General features: G+C 39.7%; 1 protein-coding gene across 2 annotated transcripts in view; it reads left to right on the top strand.

Moving 5' to 3' along the window:
* The window catches only part of SCUBE1 (signal peptide, CUB domain and EGF like domain containing 1), a 200,010-nt gene that overhangs the window by 129,400 nt on the left and 52,453 nt on the right, over positions 1-18,157 (top strand). For both annotated transcript variants that reach the window (XM_088151777.1, XM_088151848.1), the window contains one exon: positions 5,952-6,068. In XM_088151777.1, coding sequence (XP_088007903.1) covers positions 5,952-6,068 — 117 coding nt within the window. The remainder of the gene's footprint in view (positions 1-5,951; positions 6,069-18,157) is intronic.

Consider the following 18,157-nt stretch of genomic DNA (forward strand, 5'->3'; position numbering starts at 1 on the left):
CAGGGGATGTGAGCCACATAATCCTCCTTTCTGTAAATCACTCAAGGCATCTTCACAACTAAGCAGTACTAAACCGTTTACACTACTAATGGCGTTTCTTTTGAAAAGTATTAATTACGCTTTTTGGTCAGACTAAAACTAACACCTTTTAGAAACAAATACGTCACTATCCTCACCCTCGAAAGATTAGTTCGTTGTTCCATTGTTGCCTGCCCAAATTCTAATGGTCAGATGTGGTGTTGAGTGTCCTCTTTGCCAGTCTCAGTAGAGACCACACGTGAAGAAATAGTCTGGGTGGGCTGGGGATGATGAGTTTCGAGGTACGCTACCCCAGTCAGCTCTTTGCATAATCGAAAGTCTTACTTTAAATTTAGCTGCTGATTTAGCAAGAGTTTAATAAGAAGAATATTCATTAGAAATGGAACAAAATCTGGTGTGGTGGGCTTCTGTTCTTCTTTCCAAAGAACATCTTATTCTCATCCTCCAGCCATCACCCTTCCTTGCCCTCTAACAATGGAAAACTAGAATAGGATGAAAACATTTAGAAGTGGCAGATGCTAAGATTTTTTTCCAGGCATTTCTGCTTTCTGCTTCCCTCACCTGCTGTTGCTGCCTCTTGTTTATGGCACAGCTGTGGCAGTAACGTCATTAAAAGAACTAAGTTCATGATTGGAATAGGTCACGGTGATTTATAATTTTGAAAGCCTCAACTAAGCCCCATACACGGATTAAAGATACGACTTTCCTACCTTTAAGCTTACAACATAAAAGATATAACCCCAAAAGAAAAAAGGAATTATGTGAAATGAGGGGAATAAGTAAAATTTGGCATTGATTTTTGAAATGACATAGCAAGTTAGGTAAATACTTATAAATATGTACTTATTTTTTCTGTAAGGTTTCATCGCATGGTCATTGGACGTGTTCAGAGTGACACACAGATTTCCTCCTCCGGTTGCAATTAACTGCACATTTTTCAGTAGAGGATAATATAGAAACTAGTGGTTGGTATCTTCACTTGATCAGTCTCTGGAAAGAAAGTGTCTGATGCTTCTCTCCAATAGAAGTATCCAAAATAGTTGCAAAATACAGCATGTTAAGACTGACCAGCTTTGCGTTCTGGGGTACCACAAAGTATTCACTTTACCGGAAATATACTTTGGTGCAGAGCATAATTCCACTATTTCGTTTCAAAAATAAGAATAATATAAACAGTAACTAATGATGATTAATAATGACATCCCAATTGCAATCAATCGAGTTTATTACAGTCCTAAGGCCAGATACAGTCAACATATTTAATAAAAGCAGTATTACATCCTTCTACATATACACGTACACATACACATGGTTGTGTGTGTCCCAACCAGAAGAAAACAATGACAAACCACTTCCATACTGGGAGAAGAAAAGTACCTAGATGGGTCCATGTAAATTCCTAGGAGCTGAGCTCAGCTTAAAGGAGAATTCATCCTTATCTTACCAAAAGCTTACACTACAAAAAATTTTTAAAGTACAATAAGACCTTTCTGGGTCTTTACCTTTTCTAATTCTCCGTTCACTTTTAGTACTTCGCTATCACCGTAAACACTCATTTTGCCAATTTTTAAATATTATTTCTTATCAGCTCAAAGTCTTTGTTGCTGCATGTATTTATTACTGTTCTGGACAATAACTATCCGCTTTTCCTTCTTTGCCTTCCATGCCATTTTGGTTAACATTTCTTAACTGTGCAAATTCTTCTGCTTTAAAAAAAGGAGAAGGGCTTTGTATGAAATCAAAAATGTCCCTTAATGGATAACTTTCAGCCGTAGGTGAGGGAATAAGTGTGAATAATTAATCAGAATATTTTAACAAGGATTCCAAAACAAAGAGTTTTAGTCCATTTAATAGGGGTGAGGAGAAGTATATGATAGAAACTTCCTTCTTTCAAGAAGAGGTATTCTTCTTCAAGTCAATTACATTTCTATAATCAATCCTCTTATTCCTGAGTTAGTCAAGGTTTCCTTCTTTCAAGATTAAATCAGATCTTTTATAAGTCCAGGGGTAAATACAAAGTCTTGGCTGCCGGCTAATGTTTATCTGGAATTTTGTGGTCTAGAGCCTGTTTCTACCCACCAGGATGATTCCTTTTCTGCCGCTGCTAGCCTTTCTTAAAACATGGTAAAATATTTTGGGCTACTCCACCGCCATCTCTAATCAGACCGGGCACATGCATACGCTTCTTTTAAAGCTCTCGTCTTTAGCTTCAAGTCACACCAATTATGGAAGCCAAGCCTGACTTGCACGAGGCCTACATTGATAAAACGAGTTCCTCCACGGACATTGATGATCGCCAGGCAGCTTGTTTTGAAGCCATCGGTATCAGTGGGAGCGGGAGTAACTTCATGATGAACCGATACTGGATTTAAGCCTTACCCTCCTTTTTCTCATAATGTGGTTACGGAGGAGGAGATGGCTGGAATGAGCCACGTGGCTGGGCCAATTGCTCTGAGATAAATCATTATCCCTAAATTATCCCTGTTTAAGTGCAGTGTAAAATTTAATTCCAGTACAAGAGATAACCCTGATATTTAGGGGACAAGAAAAAGAGATAAAGAGAGAATGGTCAGAAATTAGATTCTTTTCCTATATTTTGTATAGGATAGACTTGCTTCTACATTTTGTACCAGTGGGATTTTTTTTAAAAAATGGAAGGATCTTAGGGAATAATTTTGAATTACATAATTTGTTCATGCTTTATGTTAAGATGCACATTCCTTCCTTTATTTATTTTATGTTTATGTAATAATGAGCCTAATGAAGGAATGGAATTACATTTGTAAATGAAACCTGAACCATTCTGAAAGAGAGATTATCAACCTCAAGTCAAGCCATCAAAAATTCAGAAGTGACTGAAATCCCATGATGGTTTGTGGAATGTCACCCCAAATCATCAGCAAATTATAGGTCACATCTATATCCCAAATGGTATTTTTGTTTGTCTGAGCTATTAACATTGCTGTAGGTTTCTGTTTTTGAGGAATTTTGACAAGTTTCTAAATAATGCTCATTCATGAGGATCAATTATTGATTTACTAGCTGTATTACAATTTAATTTTTTTGTTTGTTTGTTATAACCATGGCCCACTGCAGTCACATTGTGACTGGACATGTCATCAATGGGAACCATTTCCGGCTGGAACCCTCAGATGTTTACAAAGTACTCAAAGTGACTCTGGTTCCAAAAAGATTGGGGACTTCTGGTTGGAGATTATGTCCAAACGAAGAATGATTCTAATGCATACACATGAAGCTAGTCATGAATCAGAGATGACTTTCAGTACCAGTATACATTTTACATTGTGTTTCTGTGTAGCCTGTACATGTTTGAGCCCCTGAGTCTCAGCTGAAATTTGCAGTTGATGTTTATTTGGAAGTATGTGCTCCTGCGTGTGCCAGTGGAAGTGTAACTGGGATCACAAGCAGCATCTTCTGCAAAGAATTTCAATTCTGTACATTATAACCATATAATGTGTAAGACAGACTAACGAGCTAACCAGCTAAGTTCCTATGGGATTTCTGAAGGGAATCCTAGGAAATTCTCAGTTCAGTTGTCTTGGTGAGAATGAGAAGAACTGGATCAAGAGGACTCTAGGGTGTGTCTCTCTCCAAAGCACAGGGAGGTTTCAGAGAGCGGAGCAAAGCGTCCACTCCCTGTGTCAGTCTTCTCTAGCAAGGCCATTTGATTTTAAGGATGAATTGCACGAGATTTGGCTATTCTGGACAGCCAACCTGAAACCCTATTGCACGTAGGAAGCTAGTTAACAATCTTTCCTGTATTGTTCCTTGGGTCTGTTCAGGTGCCCCTCAATAGATACCAAATGTAGATTTTATGTCTTTTGCCTAGCATAATCAAGAGTCAAGACAGCATATAATTTAAGGTTATGACCTACGTTCAAGTGCATCCTCAGCCATAAACACTAATTCGATGACTTTGGGCCAGTCCGTCTCTCTCAGCCAGATCTACCTCACGGTGGTTGCTGTAGGGATAAAATGAAAGGAGGTCCTCATATAAGCCACCTTAAGATTCTGGAGAAAAGATAGATAGGCTATAAAACAAATAATGAAATAATCTCAGGACTTTTAAAAATATAAAATTAACAAGGGTAAACACTGATCTGGAATTTCGGGGGGGGGGTCTGCAAGAAAAAAGCGGGGTATGTATGAAATACTTCTTCCACTAATCTCCATTTTCTCTTCTAAATGGACTGTCTGAACCTGTTTTTTCCTTAAATTACTTATTGGCTTTGATTTTCAGTTTAATGTATAATTCAGTCGTAATACTGTCACTGGAGCCAAGGCAAGTTCTCCAATGAGATTGTCTCAGCGTGAGCAAGCAGTTAATATAGCTAAGTAAGAAGCACTAATAAATTGCACCTACTTACAGGCTGAAAGTTTGTTTGCACCACCTGCGTGTATCTTCCATAAAGCTATTGCTTTCTCGGAGGCCAGACCCATAGATTAAAGAAAGATGCCCTTAATTCTCTGCTCTGATAGCAATCAGAAATACAAAGTGGGTAACACTGTGGCAGAAATACGAATTCAGATAGAGAAGATATACTGTACCAGGGCCATAATATATAACTTCAGGCCATGAAATAACCATTGCATAAAAGCGTGGTCAAACCAATATAGCGACTTCTCTAGTCTACAAAGATAAAGGTAACCCAGTTTCCTGTTTTTTATGATTTAGCTGACAAAAACTGGATTCCATCCTGTGGTTTTGGTTTTGTTTTATAATGAAGTTGCACTCTCCTCCTCCTCCTCCTCCTCCTCCTCCTAATAGCCATTTCCCATTATTGTAAAAGTTACAAAAAAGTGTTTCGGACTCCTCTTCCCAGTGTTTGCCCATCCACCATTTGACATCCTACAAGCCCTGGGAAATTTCAATGACACAGCTTGGAATGGGTTCAGTGACCTCAATCATGCCCTCCCCACCCACTCCAAAACTCCTTTCAATTTGCAAAAAGCTTTAAGTGGACAAAACCCAGATGCCTTTTCCTTGTACTTCAGTAAGAACAGATTGGGCATGTAGATTCCTGTCAAAGTGATGTATGTAGTTCATTTTCTATTAACTCTTTCCATGAAGGAAAACAGTTGAAAATCTCAATTTGAGGTCCAGTGCTGTGTTTCTTTTCTGAGCTCTTTTATTTTGCAAATTCAGCAGTCCACCAAGAGCAGCATTTCCTCCAAAATGAGTATTAAAAAGTTATCGGCAGTGAATGGTGAATACTAAGCAGTGAATAAGCATATCAAAGTCGTTACTTGAAAAGAAGCGCAACTGAAATCTCAGAGACTTAGCACCATAGAAGGTGTTTAGGCTGGTGTGCTGTCTTTAAAAAGGCATTTGTTTTTGTTCTGAAATTATATTCTTCCAAAATCTATCTTTAAAAATCATTATGTTCATGAAAGGACTATAACAGGAAAAAATGATTAACAATAAGTTGCCTTTTGTTAGTCCTAAACAGGTTCACTTGGAAATAAGTTCCATTAATTAATGTGGGGCTCCCTGCAATCTTGGCATAATCTTTTGAGAGTCAGCCACGCTGAATTCCATGCAATTTATTTCCAAGTCAGTAAGTTCGGATTTGGATTTAATATGCTTTGGGACTGAAGCTTCAGAAAATTTAAAACCTCTGTAATAAATATCTGAGCTATATCGACATTGCATTGCGTTCTGTTTAAGTGATACCTTCCAATCTGTGTGAAAGTCCCTCCAGCAGACACTGATTTTATATGGCCTTTCTCAGACTGCTGTCTGTAACTTGGCTGGCCTCAGGCAGAAATACAACTGTACATGCTTAAGAATAGATTTTTATATGTATGGTATGCAGACCACATAGGGGACTACAATGTGTTCTGTTATTTCTCTCTCTCTCTCCTATTTCTTTCTGTCTCTCATTTCTCAGAAACATGTGCTGTGAATAATGGAGGCTGTGACCGTACTTGCAAGGATACAGCCACGGGAGTACGTTGCAGTTGCCCGGTTGGATTTACCTTGCAGCCCGATGGGAAAACATGCAAAGGTCAGCTTCTGTTTGCTTTGCAATGCATCACTTCCCTCTAGCAGTTTCAGTACCAGAGTTTAAATGCACAGAATTATAATCAACTCATGGAGTTTCCTCCTCTTAACAGGATTAGAAAAATCTGATCGTGCTGCTGTCGCTGCTACTCTTCATTTATTTTGTTATAAAATAAATTTATGAAAATTATGTTTTCATCATTATCTTCTAAGTCAGTGTTGTCCAAACTTGGCCACTTTAAGACGAGTGGACTTCAACTCCCAGAATTCCCCAGCCAGCCATGCTGGGAGCCATGGAATTCTGGGAGTTGAAGTCCACTCGTCTTAAAGTGGCCAAGTTTGGACAACACTGTTCTAAGTGATCTGCAAAGGGCTCGATCCAGACCGCATCAAATTGAGAGCACTAAACGAAGTCTCATTGGTTTCAATTAGGCTGCTCCGACTGTAACTAAATCCGGATCTAGCCCTCTGTCTAAAATTATTTCAGCATGGATGGAAACATTTTGCACCATCCCTTAGATATTTTCCACACATTATTTATATGATAGATAACAAACTAAGGAAAAGAGAGGAACATGAAGATTTGGATCTCAACTTGGAAAATTTTGTATTCTGTTTTTAAAACTGTTTTCATTCAGGAGAATGTTTAAGCAGGAATGTTTCGCTGAGTATTTGCAGCATGAAATGATGCCATCGTTATCTGTATGTGGATTTAACGTGATTGAATAATACCCTCATTATGGTTATTGTAAGGATTAAATAATGGAATAATAAAATAATTGATTTTTTGTTTGATTATTTTTTCTACCATTTTTAATGATTCCATTGTGCATATTTTTATATATAATGTACACTGTATACAGGCAGTCAGAAGTTATAAATTATGCATTTATGTTTCTTGATATGCAGTTATTCATCAATTATTTACTTATTTGTTTGCTCATTTATTATCAGATTTTTATACTGCCTGAAACACACAACTCTACATATATTGTCTCCTCTGTCTGACTAATGTGAGTCTTCCAGATGTAGTTCTTTCCCCAACCTACTCCCTGAAATTCTTCTGGCAAGAAGACTTTCCCCCTTTCCAACCAGTTCATCAGTAAAATCCACTTTCCTTGAAGAAATACTTATAATCCAATTTGAATATACAGTACAGTACATGAATATAACTCAAAATAAATCATTGAGGCTCGTGGTAATTCATTGAAGAGCAAGCATTTCAGATAACTCATACGTGTCATTCTTTCCATGGCCATTCTATAATGTCCAGAATAGAATATTGTCTAGCATGTACAATACAATGTTGTATATTTTTATTTGGATGTAACTCTTGCTAATTTGGATTCTTGAGAAAAGGGACTTCTGAGAATCATTTCCCCTTCAAATCTGCTTCTCATGAATCTCTGAAAATCCCAGTTGATGAATTTAGAACTAGACTTGGTTAGAAATGCAATAGTGTGGCATTGTTAAATAGAAGGCAATAATCCAGTGATAATTAAAATTACTACTTGCATAAAAACCTGATCTTAAAGAGGCAAGGAGCTGATTCTGTTGTTATATCTATATATCCTTTATTTGAATTAATGGCAGGTTTAAAATAATTATTCTCCATGAAGTTGCTACTTCTTTTGGAATATTTTTGCTGTTTAGGGTGATGTAAAATAGGAAGGCTGTGTAAGTAATCTCTGAATGACCACTGTTTCTTCACAGTGATGATGGAATTTTCTAAATGTGTCATGTTACTAAATGAAATTTAAGTAAGTGTAAAGTAATTCCCAACAAGGCTTCATTTTACCTATGTCTGATGGGTTCTGAGCTGAGCATATTGGGTCAGGATGGCTAGCTCATCCATGAAAAAGGCATAGGGATAACAAAGAAAGGCTTAAGAAAAAAACCTGAGCACATATATATCCATGGTTCACCTGGGATCAGGGGTGTCCAAAGAATGTGATCAAAAATGTCAAGATGGCAGCCACAATAGTACAACTGAAGTTCCACCCATTTTTGCACACTGTGGATATCTCCTACCTGGGTCCCAGATGTTCTTGCAGTCTCAGAATCTCAAAACAAAATTCTGAAGGTGAGCCAGAGAAGAGATTTCGAAGATGGGAGCTTTTCATTTAGAAAACAGGTGAATGGGAAGATATTATACCAATATAGTCTTTATCTTAAAATTATTCATTGCATAAAGAAAGTGAATAAATATTTTTTTCCTTTTTGGAGTAATACAATGAAACCGTGTGCTGAACTTTTTGGAACAGACATAAAGATTTCCTTGCACATTTCCTCATAAACTATGGAATTTGGGGCCACAAAATGTGATAGTAGAGAGGGCCCATCAATGGCTATAAACTTTGATAGTTCTATGTCATCTCTGGTAACTGCCCAGAGTCACTTCCTAGTGAGATGGGCGGCGATTAAATTTGAAATATAAATAATGTGTCCCATGTATTAGTTGCTGGGGACAATTGTGAGAGGAGATACCCAGGGCCTTTAGCTGGTCATTATGAAACAGAGGAATTGAGGCAGTGGGTGGTTTGGCTTTGTTTGTGTTCCTATCTGGAATGGCAGAAGCTGAAGCAATGGAAGAGTTATTGTATGATCTTGAACAAGACTGATTACATAAATTGTTATGACTACTCTTAGGAGTACCCACTAGCAAGGTTAAAAAAGTCAAGATGGCAGCACAATTGAAGCCACCACCTTGCCTTTTTTTGACAGCCAGATTTAGATTTTTCATGCAAACTGCTTTTGCGGACATTCTTTGATTTTCCTTTAATTTCTTATGCCTGCCTGCCTGCCTTTCTATTGACAGTATATTTATGCTGCCTTCGCTTACAAGGCCAGTGGCTTATAATCTATTTAAAATATAATAAAATATAAAGGGCAGATGGACACTCACTTCTGATTCCAGGCAATTGCTGGGGGAAAAAAGACTTCCAATTTTTTTCTTTCCTTGGTGATCTGCAAAATTTTTGCGTGTGCCTAAATGGCACATTATTAATTCTGTACCCCTCTTCTGTGGGTAGCAGAAGATCTAGGTCAGTCCCTTAGTGGCCACATTTTGCTGCAACTTTTAGTCTTTCCAAACAGCACCAGTCCTGGCTCCCTCCTGGGGGTGCAGCTATCCTAGACAGAGTTTAGAACTTGCCCCCCCCCTTTCTGCCCCTTGCCACCTCCCGTGTGACTTGAGTTGGATGAAAATGTAAATAAAAACAATGCCTAGAGTTACCTCATTTTCATGGAGCCTCTCTAGGATGTCGTCATTGCCTTGGAAGTGGAGAGGGGTAGCTAACTTCCCAGCAACAACACAACTGGGTGGGCATGCAATTAGCCCAAAGAGGCACAGGTTGATTTGACTGGATCAGCATCTCTGAATAAAGGGATTGGCACCACAGGCTGGCCTCCCCCCACATAACCCAGTTCAGCATGTCATTCAGATAGACCTATTAGTAACATCAGAACTTTTCAAAATATTACACATCACATCCTGAGTTCAACCCTTCCTTTCCTACCACACACCCTCAGGAAATTGCTCCCTCACACTCTGCAATTAATTTAAAAATAAAAGTTTCCATCATGTGGATGAATGCTTTTCCATTAAGGAGCAGGCAATCTGGTGCTCTTTAGGGATTTAAATTATAGTTATATCAGCCCCCGCCAGGGGAAATGCATAACTGGGAATCTTTCAAGTGGTGGTCCAAAATGTCTAGAGCTTTCCAGGTCAGCTAAGCTCATCCAAAGGCTGGGTAACCACCGTTTCAATGGAAACTGGTGTTAGGGTATGCCTCAGAGGGATGGAGAAAGCTTATACTACCATAGTCATGAATGAGGCTTTTAGCATCACAGGTAGTTTGGCCTTACTTTTGTGATTTAGGGCCCCAGTAATTAAAAACACACAAAAAAGACATCCTTTTATCTCCTCCTTGCTAGCATTAGTGGACTAAATTCTTCAACTCTAGGAGGGTTTCCTCTGAAATATCAAGTGCTGGAAATAGCATGCCGGGCGTCTTAAGGCGGTTGCTTGCGTGCTTTGTAACTTCGTTGAGATAATTGGCAATTTCTTCAGTCAGGAAAGCAGGGAAAACGAAAATACTGATTTTGGCCCCGAAGATTCTAGCAGAGTGGGGTGGAAAATGAAAAAAAAAAAAAAAGGCACTGACTTTTATTTGCTTAATTTAGGAGGTTATTAGCGAGTTGCCCTTATGGCATAAAGGAATCAGCCTGAGAGAAGAGGGATTTCAGGTTTTGCTTTTTTAGTTCTCTTAAATGCATTTCCCTCTTGTTTGAGGGAAAAAGCAAGCACTTAAACATGGTTCTTTTTAGGCCTATGTGAATACTCAAAACAGAGCTTTGCTTTGATTATTTTGCTACAACAAGGTCTCCAGTCTCCTGTACAGAAGGAGCCATGTGCAGAATATTTCCAATTTGAACCATTTTGATCTCAAAACATCCTATTCTGAGTTTCAAAGTAAAAAGCGGTTTCAAAATTTGAAGTACTGTTTTGGTCATTTAGGAAGCATTTGAAGCCATTTCAAGTTTGGAACGTCTTATTTTGAGCGCCGACTACCTCTACAGGGATTGAAAGATCCATTTTCAACTAGAGTTGGAGAATTTTGGATTAAAACACAGTTTGAATTTGAGACATTTTGTATATCCTTTTGCAGATGATCTTTCCATCAAAGGGAAGCAAGTAATCAGAGTTCAGTTGGAGAAGTTAAGGCAGAGGACTTCACTTCCTCATGTCACAGCGCTATGTCTTCCCAGCAAGTTGACTACTTCACATAGCTCTAAACCAACATTCTTTTCCCATTAAACCAGGAATCTGGAACCTACATTATATTTTACTACCCATTAATTCTCAGCTCTCAAATTTTTCCTTTTATCAACAAATCAGCAGGGAGTTTTGCCAAGTACTGACCATTTATTGTTTAGCATTTATATAGCACTTGTAAATATTTATGTTATATTTCTTATTGTGTTGCTGTTCTTATAATAACCCTATAAGGTTGGTCATTTATTCTATCTATCTATCTATCTATCTATCTATCTATCTATCTATCTATTATTAGGACTGTTTTTATATTGCATTTTAATGAATTTTATCTCTGCTGTAAACCGCCCAGAGTCGTTTCAACAAGATAGGCGGTGACAATTTTGATAAATAAATAAAATAAAAATAAAATGTGTATCTTCAAGCAGAGCTGCACACTGACTTAAATCTCTAAATTACAGCAGAGGAGATTTAAAATTGGGAATGTACTGATCTAATTTGGTCAGTTTCTATCCAACTTTTCATCAATATAAGTTCTGTGCACTTAGGTTCTCATCCCACGTCCTTGTTCTCCAGTAAAGTCAAAATAACTCTTCAAATGAACATTATAGTTCCATATACTTGTATACGTGATGTTCAGGTGGTGTAAAGTACTAATGTCGGTTTTAATCAGTGACAGAGTCAAAGGCTGTGAACTCATTATGTGGAGAGAAGGTTCATAGGACAGTGAATATTTAATTTTTCCACCTTCTGGTTTAGGGCATGGATGTTTCTTCTTTTTCCACATCTATTATTAGTATGTAAGCAGTCTCTTCTGTGAAGATTATCTTTAGGATTTCTTTGTTGTTGTTTAGTCGTTAAGTCGTGTCCGACTCTTCGTGGCCCCATGAACCGTATCATGCCAGGCCTTCCTGTCCTTCACTGCCTCCCTGAGTTGGCTCAGTTTCATGCTCATGGCTTCAGTGATGCTCCCTAACCATCTCATCCTCTGCTGTCCTCTTCTCCTTTTGCCTTCCATCTTTCTAGGATTTCTTAGGTGAGCTCTAAAATGGGACAGATGTTTTCAGCTATATTTTTCAATTACAGTCGTTCTGTGTGATGAGCAATGTGGAGGTGTGAATGCTGATCCTTCCCTAATTTTATGGCGCCTATCCATTTAGCGGAGGAACAAGGGAACATTGCATATTAAGCATTTGAACATCATGGGGTTTATGATGGAATGGACTTACGTTGGTGAAAATATGTATAGGATAATGTGCGCTTTATCTGAATAGGTGGTCAAAGGGAATGAGCTGTGCTGTTCTGCATTGGGAAGCAATTTGGGGGAGGAAAAATCTTCCTCACCATCCGTGGAAGTAGCGTTTATTCACATTTCAAAAGGGTCTAAAAGTACGTAATGGATCCTAATGAGTGAATTCTTCAGTTCCATTTGTGTCATTATTTGGGTATAATAAAAATACAATTAATGTAATCGTGAGATCTATTATTTATTTATTTTATTCTGACACCATCCCTGAACCAAAGTAATTTATAAGAGAAAAATGAAATATCTACAGTAACTTCAAACTAATGAAGTTTCCAAAGCAGGTGTAAAATGCATGAAAAACAGCATGATTGCATCTCCTTACCCATTACTTTAAATAACTGAAGAGAACTGAATACATTTAGCAGACCTTTAGGAGAAATCTGTAATGACTTCTCGCAATCAGTCTGACACCAGACAGAGGAAACTATAATTCTTTTAGTCATAAGCTTCATTTAATTGGGCTTTAGTAAGATTGAGAAGCCCAGGGAGAGAATGAGTATTTGAGTCCCACCAAACAAGTTTCTTCTCGCAGCATCCTAAGTTGACATTTTTGGGTTGGTTTGTGGGGTCCCCCCCTCCCATTGTACTTTTTCCATTCAAGTGAAGGCTTGGTTATACTGGAATAATTAGTGAATTTATATTTTAACTTTGTTTGTTTGTTTATATTTCAAATATGGTCACCGCCCATCTCACTAGGAAGTGACTCTGGGTGGTTTACAATAAAAACAAAAATATTAATTAAAATACAATTATATTTCAACTATCTCGAATTAATATGTTTTATCCATCTAAGCGTTCCAAATACCGATTCATGTTCTTCATGGGACTTCTTCATGGATGCAGCTCAGATCTCCTGTCTCCATTGCTCACTCAAAGATCTTGTTCAAAGTATACTCTATATGAAAATGAGGAGTAGAGAGTTTATATGGAAGTGGTGCTATTACATCCAAATAAATATATTATTAGTGCACATAGCAGTATCCAGAAGCCATTTTTCATTTATCACCTGTCTCCCAATAATACTTTTACACAAATTAAAGTATTTAATCATTCAGCTTCAGAAGTCTTTAATTTTCTATAGTATTAATAATTAATATTCTATAATATAATATTCTATAATATAGTCGTGCAGAAGAATTTGTTCAGCCTCTCTTGGACAAAGTCGCTCGTTGCAGGTCTGGAGGAGGTGCCCGTGGAGAAGTCTCGCCCAGTTATCTGGGAACAGTTTGAACCTGTTGGACCTGAGGAAGTGGACAGGGCCCTTCGGACTGTCAGCTCTGCCACCTGCTCTTCAGATCCATGCCCCTCCTGGCTTGTTAGAGCGGCCTGGGAGGTGTCGTGTGAGTCGGTTCTCCCGGTGGTGAACTCTTCCTTGAATGAGGGGGTTGTTCCTTATCTCTTAAAGAGGCCTTGGTTTGCCCCTCCTCAAGAAGCCACCACTAGATCCCACTATACTGGACAATTTTTGTCCAGTATCTAAACTCCCCTTACTGGGGAAGGTGGTTGAGAAGGTGGTTGCGCAGCAGCTTCAGAGGGCCTTAGATGAAGTGGATTATCTGGATCCCTCCCAGTCAGGATTCAGACCTGGGTTTGGAAACGGCATTGGTCGCACTTTTAGATTATCTCTGATGAGAGCAGGATGGGGGTTGTGTATCCATCCTTTCCCTACTTGACCTCTCTGCGGCTTTTGGTACTATCGATCATGGTATCCTTCTGGACTGGCTCAGGGGATAGGGGATGGGCGACCCTGTGTTGTGCTGGTTCACTGCCTTTCTCCAGGGTCATTTCCAGTCGGTAGTGATCGGGGAGGAGAGATCCCACCCGAGGCCCCTACTATGTGGGGTGCCACAGGGTTCGGTGCTCTCTCCACTCCTATTCAACATCTACACGAGGCCATTGGGTGAGATTATCTGTCACCATGGGGTGAGGTATCATCAGTGTGCTGATGATACCCACTTATACATTTCTGCTCCTGGTGAATTAAGCAATGCTGTGGGCACCTTATTTATTTATTTATCACATTTATATAGCCGCCCATCTCACACAAAGTGACTCTGGGCGGCATACAACAATTGAATAAAATAACAAAGGGATGAAAATCATTATAAAAGATAAAAAAGTGATTCTTAAAATGCAAACATTATCAAAAAGTTTAAACATTTTAAAATATACCAACCCCACAGAGATTATCCCAGTGTCGGAGGCTGTGAGGGTCTGGATGGGGAATAACAGGCTTTGGCTGAACCCTGGCAAGGCTGAGCGGCTTTGGGGCCTGCTTGTTCTAGGACTATGCCACCTTTGGTACTGGATGGGGTTGTACGGCCCCAGACAGACCCAGTGCGCAATCTGGGGGTCCTCCTGGACTCACGACTCCTATGGCTAGGAAGCCTTTGCACAGCTTCGTGTTGTGCACCAGTTGCGCCCCTTCCTGGATCGGGGGGCTCTGCTCACAGTTACTCATGCCATAGTCACCTCCCAGTGGGATTGCTGTAATGTGCTCTACATGGGGCTGCCCTTGAAGAGTATCTGGAAGTTTCAGCTGGTGCAAAGTTATGTGTGCTTCTAAAACAGCACATGTTACGCCTCTGCGAGCTGCATTCCAGGTCCAATTCAAGGTGCTGGTTTTGACCTTTAAAGCCCTTCATGGCATCAGGCCAGGTCATTTGAGGAACCGCCTCTCCTCAATTACGTCTGCTTATCCCATCAGATCCCGCAAGAGAGGCATGCTGCAGATCTTATCCCTCAGGGAACTACACTTCTCTGCCGTGGTGCCTGCCTTATGGAACACTTTCCCCCAACCCCCCGAAGTGAAGTCAGCTCCATCCCTCCTCATTTTCCAGAAGTCCCTCAAGACCTGGCCATGTCATCAGGCTGGGCGTCTCAGGGAACCAGTGAGATCTTCAGGTGTCTCCGTTGCTGATCGAATCTCGTGTGTGTGTGCGTGCGTGCATGTTTAACTTTTTTAATATGACTGTGTTTGATGTGTTTATTGTTTTTATGCTTTTTTGCTGTATACTACCCAGAGTCACTTCTTGTGCGATGGGCGGCCATATAAATTTGATGGATGGAAATCTCTTCATGCCTAAAGACAAGAAGCACCAAAGGCAGAATGGGAATTAGTTGTTTTTTAATCTGCCTCGGACTTCAGTCTAACCACTAGTGAATTGCAAAAGGCAAACAGAGTAGTGTATATCTGTTGCAAGATATCAGGTAAATCCAGTGGAAAATGAAAGCTTCCTCTATCCTCCAACAGAGGAGGATCCAAATCAACAACAATAGGTTTATATCCTACATTTCCTCCTCAAGCTCATGGAGCTGTTCATAGCATTCATAGCAGTTTGTGGTGTCTCTTTTACTTTTAGCTCAAGTAGGTTAACCATTCGGTCCTAGGAGTCTGCATGCAAACTCACTTGTAACCATATAGGGATTCATTCATATAAGGTTCACCAATAATAAAATGCTTTATATCTTTTGCTGCATGGTTAAATTCATCATTTGTGTAATGCCTGCAGTTGTTGTGTCTTTGAAGAGTTGTTGTTTTGGGCTTGTGCCGCAGTAAGGTAACTTCATGACCCTGCATATTCTTGGAAAGTGGCAGGAAAGGACTCCGTCAATCAGTGGACTTATCCCAACGCTTATAGTTCTTCCAACTTCTTCTTCTACAAGACACCTGTACTTCCAGCTCACTGAGCCATGCTACATATCCTCGGCTTCTATGTAGTTTTCATGCCAGGTGCTGAATCCATTCTTAATCCGTGACTACTGAAGGATATAAAGCAGCTAATTAGCTAATCTAATTAGAATTAATTGCATTGGACGCAATTTGTATAACTGTCAGAGCAGGATATTTGTTTAATAGGATATGATTTAAGAATGGAAAATCCCAAGGAGCTCAGAGTGAGTTATTAAAGTGAAAATCACAAGGTGCTCAGAGTGAGTGAATTAAAGCCCCAGTAGCCTTTTAGGATCTTCAGAAAATGTTGAACTAGGAAAGGAAGGAGAAGCAACTCTTAACTGTTATGTTTCCTAATTCGATTTTTGGGGTTAAAACTTTGTTGGGATAAGTGAAGTGTCTGTAACATAGTTCTCTTTATTTTTAGCGGCTAAGAATACATTTCAGTCCAGAAAAGTCTTTTGCTTTTCTAATGCAATTTCAATAATCTCAACAGATTATTTTTTGAACCAAGCTTAGCTTGTGGATTTCCGTGCCTGGGGACCTGCTGTTACTCTTTCTTGAGAATTCTTCCTCAATAGGTTATTGAGTTATTGAGTCATTGAGTTCCAAAGTTCAAATTTAGATCAAGAAATTTGAACTTTAGAACTCAGTGACTCAATAACATTTCGTTCTAGAGCTTCTTGTGATTGATTGAAACAAGGCATGATTAATTTTTTTCAGGGTTAAGCGCTTGTGTAATATTCTGTTTAATATTTTAAAACGAACAATTGCAGCTTTGAAACAAAAATGGATCGATAGTGCATATACTCGTTTAGTCATCTCAGCCACCTTTGTACAACAACAGCTCTCAAAAGATAAGTTCTGCTATACATGGGCTGTTCTTGATTTTCTCATGTGTTGTTTAACCAGGGAGGGATGGAGAGATTATTTAACTGGATGCTCTTTTAAGCAAACAGTTCTTGTTCTTTCTGTCTCATTGTCATGGTTACCCAGCTCCATAATACACTGCCTACTTACCATTTTGCTTTCAGATGCAACAACAGCAACAACAATGCCACTTGTATTTTCAAATTCTTGAATGCATTGACTCTGTGTGCATGTGTGAGAGAAAGAGCTGGGACTGAAGAAAAGGTAGGTATAGAGATTCAACTTTACGAGGTAGCTGTAAAGATGATTCTATGTCCTTATGATACTATGGCAGCAAAAGGATGAAAAAAGAGGTAGCAGAATGAACTTTGGAAAAAAGGTCATGGAAGAAAGAGGAAAAACGTAGTTGGAAAAAAGAGATGTCCAAAAAATTGATTTCAGGTTTAAAAAAAAATTCCTTCCCTAGATTAAGAATGGGTATGAAAGGAGAGAGAGGAGGTGAAGAAAGAGAAATAATCAGCTAAAGTGGGAGTATGGGTGTAATGTTATTATGGGAGTATGTCCCTTGCACAGAACAATTGAGCTGATGGGGGGGGAGGGGGGGAAAGCAACATGAAGGAAACTGAATTTGTCCCCTGTCTTCCCTGTGCCATTTTGCTCCTCCATGTTGATTTGCAAATGGGCCAGCTTTCTTTCTCAGTCATGAGACTTTCTGATCAGAACACGGTTGCTGTCAAGATGCTTTGCAGAGAGAATACATGGGGCTACCCTTGAAGAATATCCGGAAGCTTCAGCTGGTCCAGAGTGCGGCCGCGCGAGCAATTTTTGGGGCCCGAAGAAGGACCCATATAACACCTTTGCTCTGTGAGCTGCATTGGGTACCAGTTTGCTTCCAGGTCCAATTCAAGGTGTTGGTTATCACCTTTAAAGCCCTACATGGCATGGGGCCAGGTTACCTGAAGGACCGCCTCGCCCCCATGATTTCAACCCATCCCACCCGATCTCACAGAGAGGGCATGCTCCAGATCCCCATGGTAAAAGAACTCCGACTAGCAGGGTCCAGAAGGCAGGCCTTCTCCACTGTGGCCCCCGCCCTTTGGAACATCTTGCCCCCGGGGGTGAGACAGGCCCCCTCACTCCAGGCCTTTCGGAGGGATTTGAAGACCTGGCTCTGCCATCTGGCCTGGGGCGGGGAGGGAGGTTGTCAGAAACGGGGTTGGCTGGCCCCTTAGCAGCCTGGTGTGGCCTCTATCAGCCTCTTGGATTTTTTAGCTTTTTCATTTTTGTAATGTCTGGTTTTTATAACTTTTAATTATGTATTGCCGATTTTAGTTTGTTGTAAGCCGCCCAGAGTCCCCCGTTGTGGGGAGATGGGCGGGGACAAGTCAAATAAACAACAACAACAACAACAACAACAATAATAATAATAATACCAACCTGCAGAAATGCAGACCATGGAAGCTGCTT

This window comes from Python bivittatus, unplaced genomic scaffold (genome assembly GCF_059951505.1).
Source record: "Python bivittatus isolate LINGU-HERP-01145 unplaced genomic scaffold, Pbiv_v1 ctg000010_np1212, whole genome shotgun sequence".
NCBI lineage: Eukaryota > Metazoa > Chordata > Lepidosauria > Squamata > Pythonidae > Python > Python bivittatus.